The 9363-nt window shown below is 44.3% G+C and overlaps 1 protein-coding gene across 2 annotated transcripts in view; it reads left to right on the top strand.

Annotated features, from left to right (window-relative positions):
• MTOR (mechanistic target of rapamycin (serine/threonine kinase)) overlaps positions 1–5148 on the top strand; it is a 134757-nt gene extending 129609 nt beyond the window's left edge. For both annotated transcript variants that reach the window (XM_008585443.1, XM_008585442.1), the window contains 2 exons: positions 3676–3781; positions 4785–5148. In XM_008585443.1, coding sequence (XP_008583665.1) covers positions 3676–3781; positions 4785–4800 — 122 coding nt within the window. In that variant the 3' untranslated portion in view covers positions 4801–5148. The remainder of the gene's footprint in view (positions 1–3675; positions 3782–4784) is intronic.
• The last annotated feature ends 4215 nt before the right edge of the window (positions 5149–9363 follow it).

Here is a 9363-nt window from a genome sequence, read left to right as displayed (position 1 = left end):
CTTTCAGTAAGTACAACCTCTGGGGAATTGCACCAGTGACTAGCTCAGTAAGAAATAGCAGCTGTGTTGTACCATGAGCGGGGGTCAATAAGATGAAGCAACAAAATGGCCTTTGAGCAGAAAAGGTTCCATGAACTTCTTATTATATTCTGAAGACATCATATGACCAGGGCTTGAAGCTAGTGAGAGGTTCTGGTACTCCCTGAAGTGGATGTGAAGTAGTCTGGCTAGCATGAAAATCTGACTTTGTCCTATGTATTAGTCCATTTTTGCTGCTTATAACAAAATACATGGAACTGGGTAATTTGTACAAAAACAAAATTTATTGCTTACAGTTTCAGAGGCTAGGAAGTCCAAAGTCTAGAGAACACATCTGGTGAAGGCTTCCTTTGGTGATGACAGGGTATCATATTGTGAAAAATGGCAGAGAAGAGAGAGAGACACTCTCCTCTCTCTTCTTTTAAAGCACTCAGACCCACAACCCTGGCCACCATTTTTAATCCATTCACTACAGCATGGTCCTACAATCTCATCACTTCTTCAATGCTCCACCTTTCAATTACCATAATAAGATATCCGACACTCTTAACAGTCACAGTGGGGACAAAGTTTCTAACACATAAAAGTTGGGGGACACAATTCAAGCTTCAGTTGAGTTTTGGGGGGATATAATTCAATCCACTACACCCTACTCCTTCTCTTGATGCATATTTCTCTGTGTGAAACAAACCTAACTAATTCTTGGTGATAACTGAAGTTGGAACATTTGAATTATTAGGAATTTTTTTTTTTTTTTAAGATGATCGGTAAGGGGACCTTAACCCTTGACTTGGTGTTGTCAGCACCACGCTATCCCAAGTGAGCTAACCGGCCATCCCTATATAGGGATCTGAACCCGTGGCCTTGGTGTTATCAGCACCACACTCTCCCAAGTGAGCCACGGGCTGGCCCTAGCGCCTCAGCTTTGATCCCATGCAGCTCACAGGAGTGGTCTCTCAGGCCATCAGTTAAGCAGCGTCTATGGTTCTTCTTTCTGATGACCAATGACAATATTACTTAAAGTTAGTTTAATCTCATTTAACTCAGGAAGTGAATAAAGTTCTGTTGAGTCCAAAATCAGCCAAATTTTGGAAAATGTGTTTTATCCTCATAGCTTGATATTAGAGCACATCTGACCACTCCGATGCATTGCCTCTCTGTACTTTGGTAGCTGTGATAGGGTGCAGATAATGGAAGGGGAGAAAGTGTATTTTGGAAAGGAGACATCTCACATTGATCGTCTTCCTTCTGACTGGGAGGTGGTGTGACATGGAGGGTGGGAGCCAGGGAAGCCCAAGTCCCTAGCTCTACTGTCTGCCTGTTGTGTGACCTCTGAGCCTCTGCCTCTTCATCTGGAGGAAGGCAAGAGTGTCTCCCTTAGAGGGCGGTAAGGATCACATCAGATAGGGGATGCTAGGCACTTAGCATTGGGGCCTGGCATGTTAGTTTCATTGATCGTCTTCCTTCTGACTGGGAGGTGGTGTGACATGGAGGGTGGGAGCCAGGGAAGCAAGGTGTAGTTGAGGTGTACTTGTAGAACACCAATAAGTGCTAAGTGCTGAAGAAACAGTGTTGGTAAAAACAGACAGGTTTCCTGCCTTTGTGGAACTCTAAATCTAGAGGGGAACATTACAGTAAGTGGAGGAGAGGGACTCAGGGCTATGATGCCTGTAATAGGAGAATTTAATCTAGTTTGGGAGTTCAGGGAAAGCTTCTCTATAACCCATGAGCTAAAATCTGAAAGAGGAGTTAGTTAGGAGTACATTGTTCTAGGAAAGGGAAATAGCATGTGCAAGGGTCCTGTGGTGGGAGAAAAGGGTGGCAAAAAAAAGGTCTAAAAGCAGGATGGGAGGAGCTCAGTGTAGCATGTTTTCACTCTGGGTAGGCCAGGGCCCAGATCACAAAGGACCTTATGTTTTTATCCTATATCCTAAGGGCAGTGGGAAAGCACTGAAAGATTTAAGTGGAGTGGGGAGGGAGATAGAGGCCTGAGCATTTGCATTGTGAAACACTGCCTGTTCTGGCTGTGTGGAAAATGTATTAGAGCAAAGGCATGCAGGTGCACCAAGTGAGAGGCTGCCAGTCATCCAGGCAAGACAGGACAGTCGATTAGACTTGAGAGGTGGGAGTGGAGTTGGAGTTGAGAGATCTCAAGGAGGTAAAATCAAAAGGATTGATGGTGGGGCAGGAGGGATGGGGAGGATCCAGTGGGGCTCCAAGTCTCTGGTGACCATCTGAGAGCTGTGATGCACCTGACAGCCAGACAGAAGCTGAAAGTATGAAGTGAGAGAGAGAGAAAAGAAGAAAATATGAAGTGAGAGAGAGAGAAAAGCCAGTAAAGAGAGACAAGCTTAAAAACGCTTGAGTAGTTTGTGCTGGAGCAGAGGATTAAGGAGTGGTTGAATGAGAGCTTTTTTTTTCTTTGATGGGAGAGAAAAGTGTGTTTACAAAACAGTTAGAAAGATGCAGTTAGCGAAGAGTTTGAAATATGAGTGAGAGGAAGGATAATGGATGCTGTAAGTCTCCTAAGAAAGCAGGAGGGGATGGGATCCAAAGTGCAGGTAAAGTGAGTCCTCAGTGGGAGGAGACACGGCTCTCCAGGGTACTGGGAGGGGAAAAGAGAGAGCTCATGTTGAGTGAACCCAGCACCCTGAACACTGCCTCACATATCATCAGGGTTCAAAAACTATGTGTTTTATGAATTAATTAACTTGTAAAGTAGGAAATGAGGGCATCTCCTGAGGGTGAGAAGTGGAAGAAGAGGTTCAGACATTTGGGGAGAGTGGAGAGGATTCGAAATAGTCTTTATGGCGATGGAGAGGCACATTGCCAAGGAAGCTTCATGAGCTGGCCAAGCAGTGCTGAGCACCTGTTTGAGGTCAGAGATTATGAATTCATAATGGAAGCAAGCTGCCCTGTGGACAGAAATGCTCACAAATGGAGACTAGTAGGATTAACTAGTAGGTTTCTCATCCACTTGTCCAGCTCAAGGAGGATTTTGGACTAGAGGGAATCTTCATAAACCCATCGACCAGATCTCTTCCACTCCCAAATTCAGCCAGCTGCAGGACTTTACCTTCTTTAAACCAAGTCTGTATTGAAAGGAGGTTAGGGGGCTTGCCAATTAGCTCAGTTGGTCAGAGTGTGGTGCTGATAACACCAAGATCCAGGTTTCAATCCCTGTCCCAGCCAGCCGCAAAAAAAAGAGAGAGAGAGACACTAGTGTTTATTCAAATCACCTGGAGGTGAATTTTTAAAATCCAACAATAGTGTATCCTTCATACTCATATATGAGAATAAACTGATTTGGGCTGCATAGACAATTAATCCCAACAGGAGACAAGGGGTGCATCAATAGTCAGGTGCAGGGCCGGCCCGGTGGCGCACTGGAGAGTGTGCCGCTTGGGAGCGCGGCGGCGCTCCCGCCGAGGGTTCGGATCCCATGTGGAGACCGGTTCCCGCTCACTGGCTGAGCGTGGTACGGGCGCAACACCGAGGGTTGCAATCCCGTTGCCGGTCCCCGGTACGGGCATGACACCGAGGGTTGTGATCCCGTTACCGGTCAGTAAAAAAGACAAAAAGGAAAAAAAAAATAGTCAGGTGCAGACTAAAATGTTTTTGTTTCTCCTATCCTAGGTCGGGACTTCTCTCATGATGATACTTTGGATGTTCCAACACAAGTTGAGCTGCTTATCAAACAAGCAACATCCCATGAAAACCTCTGCCAGTGCTACATTGGCTGGTGAGTGGGCATCTCCAAGTAACTTTGTTAAAATAAGCTATTGGGGGCTGACCCCGTGGCTCACTCGGGAGAGTGCGGCGCTGGGAGCACAGGAGCACTCCCGCCGCAGATTCGGAACCTATATAGGAATGGCTGGTGCACTCACTAGCTGAGCACGGTGCGGGTGACACCAAGCCAAGGGTTCCGATCCCCTTACTGGTCACATAAATAAAAAAAATAATAATAATAAATTTTTTAAAAAAATAAGCTATTGGGCTGGTTGGCTCAGTTAATTAGGGCATGGTGCTAATAACACCAAGGTCCAGGGTTCAATCCCTGTATGGCCAGTCTCCATAAATAAGGTAGGTAGACAGACAGACAGATAGATAGATAGCAAGCAATCCCTACCCTATGCCCCAAACATAGGGTAGCAAAAAAAGACTTGGTGGGGTATTCATAAAGGGCAGTTATAGGCTCAAATCTCTTTAAAAGTTTGTAATCACTGTGTGTGCTCATTGTTCTGAAAAGGAGGAAATTGGGAAATATGGATGCATAGCTAGAAGGCAGACATTAAAATTACAGTAAGAGAAATGGTTTAAGAGAATAGGCAAGATTTGTTTGTTTGAGAGGGTTTTTTTTTGGATTTTTGTTGTCAATCCAACTCAGAGATACAGGAAGGGCAAAGGAAAAGAAGCCAGAGCAGTAACAGGAGAAAAAAAGACAAATTTATGATCTGGGAGTCTAACCTCAAGGACCACTTGGGGTGTGCTTTGATTAATTGCCTGAGGCATGCTTGAAAGCAGAAACTTGAGAGGGCAGGGGGTGGGGAAGTGTCCTTGTGGACCTCAGCAGGCATTAGCCCTTGACTGGAGGTGGTGAGTGTGTCCCACACAATTAGTTGTGGGAGATCTCAGGGAATGCCCTGGGGTTGTCAGAGCTTGGTCTTTCCATTGTCAAGTTATCTGTGTAAAGCTTTGAAGAGGCTCAAATTATTAAAATATTCCTTTTCTGTCTGCCTTCTTAGGTGTCCTTTCTGGTAACTGGAGGCCCACATGTGCCCACACCATTTCTTCAGAAGCTTTTGTACTTTGGTACATGCTTCCACTAAACTGAAACCATGGTCAGAAAGTTTGACTTTGTTAAATATTTTGAAATGTAAATGAAAAGAACTACTGTATATTCAAAGTTGGTTTAAATCAACTTTCTAGCTGCTGTTAAAGAGTATATTGTCAGAAACAAAAGGCTTGATTTGGTTCCCAGGACAGTGAAACACAGTAATACCACATAAATCAAGCCATTGATTTTGGGGGAACAGAAGATCCATAATTTTAGAAATACGGGTTTTGACTTCACTCACAAGGGAACTCATCATAAGCCTTTTCTGATAGAAGTCCTTCCTCTCAATGTGAGTGCAGCAAACTCAGCACAGCCAGGAGGCCTCAGGTCAAGGAGAACATGGATTAGGATCCCAGACTGTAAAGAAGTGGAAGAAACAGACTTACTTCGTCCCTTCCACACATCCGGTTACCTCGCTGGTCCATGGACAGCAGCAACAACATTTTCAGAATTGGCCAAAATGGGTGGGATAGGGCTGGCTTCTGCCTGACCCAGCAATGCTGCATCTCACACACTTCAATCCAAGACCTGAACCGCTAGGCGGGGAGTTTATTGAGATCACTGGCGGCCTTTGCTGAGCAAACGCACAGAGGGGATCACAGCACAGTGGGGAGGCCCACACTGGCCTTCCCCAGCACAGTTCCGGGATGTTTTCAGTGAGGTGTGAATACTCTGTGTTCAGAGATGCTGTCATGGAGGTGCTGAACACAGGGAAGGTCTAGTACATGTTGAGAATTATAAGCAAAATAATATTCGACTAAATGCACAAAGTATAAAGTGTAGCCATGTCTAGACACCATGTTGTATCTGAATAATTTTTGTGCCAATAAATGACATCAGAATTTTGAACACATGTATACGAGTGGCTTTTTATTCTTTATTATTAGTTCAAAAAGGAAGAACTTATTCCTTCAACATTTAACTTTTACTTATGAAGCACTTAGTACTAAAGACTACAAAGGACACAGAATGTGACGTAGTCCCTTTCCTTGGGGTGTTCCCAGGCCAGACACAGTGGAGACAGCACACTATACATGTGAGCAGAGAACTCCACCCCAGCCGAGTGGTAAGAAGAGCCATGTGTGAGCCACAGGCAGGAGCACTAATTCCACTGGAATTCCAAGAAAGCCTCATGGAAAGGGTGACATTTAGGATAAGTCTTAAAACAGGAGTGGGAGTTGGTCCGATGAAGCAAGTGGGAACATTCTCAGCAGAAGAAGAAGTGCCAGGCACTGAGGTGTAAAAGCTTGACATCCATAGCAATCCCAAGTATTAACATGAGGCACATGAAACTGCAGGTATTCGACCATTTTTTATATTAAAAAATGGTATTTTCATATTGTTGGAACTCATAGTTCCACATGTCTGTCTCAGTGGTCAGTGGGGAATAAAAGAAGCAACAGGGGCTGGCCAATTAGCTGCTTAGAGCAATGTCAAGGGTTCGGCTCCCTGTACTGGCCAGCCACCAAGAAAAAGAAAAGGAATAACAGGAAAATAATAAGAAAAGTAATAATAGAAACTAAAAGGAAGTTAGAAAGTAGGGTGGAGCCAGACTGGGGCCTGCCCCACCGTCAACAGCAAGGAGTGGTGCTGTGAAGTTTTAGAATCTGAGTCATGTTTTTACGAGACAACTGGTGTCAAACAGATGGAAATAAAATTAGAAGCCGCGAGAACCAGTAAGGAGGCTGTTGTAATAATGGAGAGGAGGGAATATTAAATGGAGCTGGCAAGTACTCTATACAGATTTCCTCTAAAGAGAGCATGCCTAAAGAGAAGTACTTCCAAGAATATTCTTTTTATTTAAGTGAATTTTTTTTCTAAATTCTCTTGGTCCACAGCTACCCACTGAGAAAGATTATCACCATAAAAGCTATTCAAAGAAGGTATATTAGGAGGAGGAAAATTATAAGGCCAGGAACCATACCTTATGTGTCTTTGTATCCCCCCAAACTGCCAGAAGACCTACCCCACAGTTTCTTATGGAACACCATAAGGGTTGGTTGGAGAACTCATCTGTTCAAAACAGAGATGAGGGCTGGCCGGTTAGCTCAGTTAGTGCACAGTGTTATGACACCAGGATCAAGGGTTCAGATCCCCATACTGGCCAGCTGCAAAACAAAACAAAGATGAATTTAAATCTCAGTAGTGATACTAATAAGTTTTAATATAGCAAGAAAGTCTCATACCTATCTTAGATTTTCTGTTTCAGGCCACACTCAGCTCCTGGCTGAGGCTCCCCAAGATGGATACCAAACTCAGGTCTGCCTGCCTTCCCCCAGACAAAAAACAACCCAAAAGTCAAATGTTGGTGAAAATGGAAGTCGGCTTTTATTCAGGAATACCAGTGACCTAAGGAGTGATGGTAAGCTAACCCATCTCTCTGGTAAACTTGAAGGAAAATGGCCAGACTAAAGCCACCTTAAAGTCTCAGGTTTACTGAAGGGTTTTTGAAGAGGGGGATGAGAGAATGGAACATGAGAAAATGAAAAACAGGAGGGAGGGACACATGAGCAGCAAGGGCTTCATGCAAGGTCTCAGGTGCAGTCTTGCCAAGACTCGTCTGGTTTCTAATCCTGTCCTTGTTATCTCGGGGTCCTACTAGAGGATAGTACGTGCTGGTCTGCAGCTCCAGGCTGATTGGAAAACAACTACATTTATGTAAATAATGTCATCTTGCCCCATAACTGAGATTCAAAGTATCAAATAACCTTGGGAAAAGAGGGAACTCAGAGAAATGCATGTCAAGAAAAACACTCTTAGGGCCGAGCCCGTGGCGCACTCGGGAGAGTGCGGCGCTGGGAGCGCAGCGACGCTCCTGCGCGGGTGTTCAGATCCTATATAGGAATGGCCGGTGCGCTCACTGGCTGAGTGCGGTGTGGGCGACACCACACCAAGGGTTGCGATCCCCTTACTGGTCAAGAAAAAGACAAAAAAAAAAAAGAGAGAAATCTTTCGGGCCGGCCCGTGGCTCACTCGGAAGAGTGTGGTGTTGATAACACCAAGGCCCCGGGTTCGGATCCCATATAGGGATGGCTGGTTCGCTCACTGGCTGAGCGTGATGCTGACAGCACCAAGTCAAGGGTTAAGATCCCCTAACTGGTCATCTTTAAAAAAAAAAAAAGAAAGAAAAACACTCTTTAGAATTTGTCTACAGCCCATGCAGTTTTAGGGCCTAACATGGCTTCAGTCCTGCTCACTCCAACATTTCTATAACAGTCCTAAATCATGTATCACCTATTTTGCTCCAGAAAATATGATCACCCTAACTTTCTTGGTCCCAGATGAAATAACTGTCTGAGTACAGTGATGATGCCTTTCATGAAAGATAAAGGGCATGAGAATTAATGGGCTCAGAAAAATGGTGGCCATCAGTGGTGAAGATATATTCCTTAGGACATGAGAGTCTGCATTGAGATCATTGGTGAATCCAATAGGTTTTAAGTTATATATAAGCGAAATCTGCCTCTGTGAAGATGAATTACCAGAGGAAGGGGAGGAGCTTATGGAAGACTTTAAGAAGTCTAACCCATGGCTGGCTGGTTAGCTCAGTTGGTTAGAGCCTGGTGTTATAACACCAAGGTCAAGGGTTCAGATCCCTGTACCAGCCAGCAGCCAAAATATTTAAAAAATAAAAAGATAAAAATCTAACCCATCAATCCCAAATGATTTCGTGTAACCCTGTGTGAAGGAAGGATGTGGCAAAGAATAACTTTCAGGATCCTTGCATTAATGGGGTTCCAGAGCCTGGGCCCTAAAACTCAGAGGCAATATAAAGTATTTTTGAGGAATCATGGCTGTTGTGTCAAATTACTAAATTTCTAACCTCAACTCCACCTCATACTACCTGTATGACTTGAGCCAAGTTACTTAATTTCTCTGAGCTCGTTTTCTAATCTGAAAGTGTACGAGTGTACCTTGTGAGGCTATTTGAAGGATGAGATCTTCCATGTGAATCACTTAGCACAGTCTGACACATGGTATTAGGCTGAACCATATGAAATAAGTGTTCAAAAATACTAGCTGTTAAAGTGAAGTAGGACTTTGTTCTTCCAGGGTACCTGTGCACCTGAAGTACATACATGCGAAAGAAAAGGAGAAAAAGCAAGTGTCCTGTTAATAGCATTTTCTGAATAACGATAACAGCTAACACTTATTGAACACTTAAGCCAAATGAATTATATTAAGGCTATGCCACCCTTGATCTTAGGGGAGAGGATATATCCCCTGAGCTGACTGCTAATACAGTGTCTCCTTCATAAAAAGATCTCCTGCAAGCATTCAATTAACATATATGTTTATTGAGCTACCACTGGGTGCCTTAACAATGCAGGTTCCAGTGGTGTCGATGGGGAAGAAGGTCTGACTGGAGGCATGCAGAGAGCCTTGGAGGTGAGCAAGTGCGGTGGGAGGTATAGACCCTTTTCCCAGGAGTTTATAAAGACCAAGATCAATGTGATGGTGGCTAGGAGATGTGGGTTCGAGCGGTT

Source organism: Galeopterus variegatus, unplaced genomic scaffold, assembly GCF_000696425.1.
Source record: "Galeopterus variegatus unplaced genomic scaffold, G_variegatus-3.0.2 Scaffold3572, whole genome shotgun sequence".
NCBI lineage: Eukaryota > Metazoa > Chordata > Mammalia > Dermoptera > Cynocephalidae > Galeopterus > Galeopterus variegatus.
This window is presented reverse-complemented; position numbering and strand designations above follow the sequence as displayed.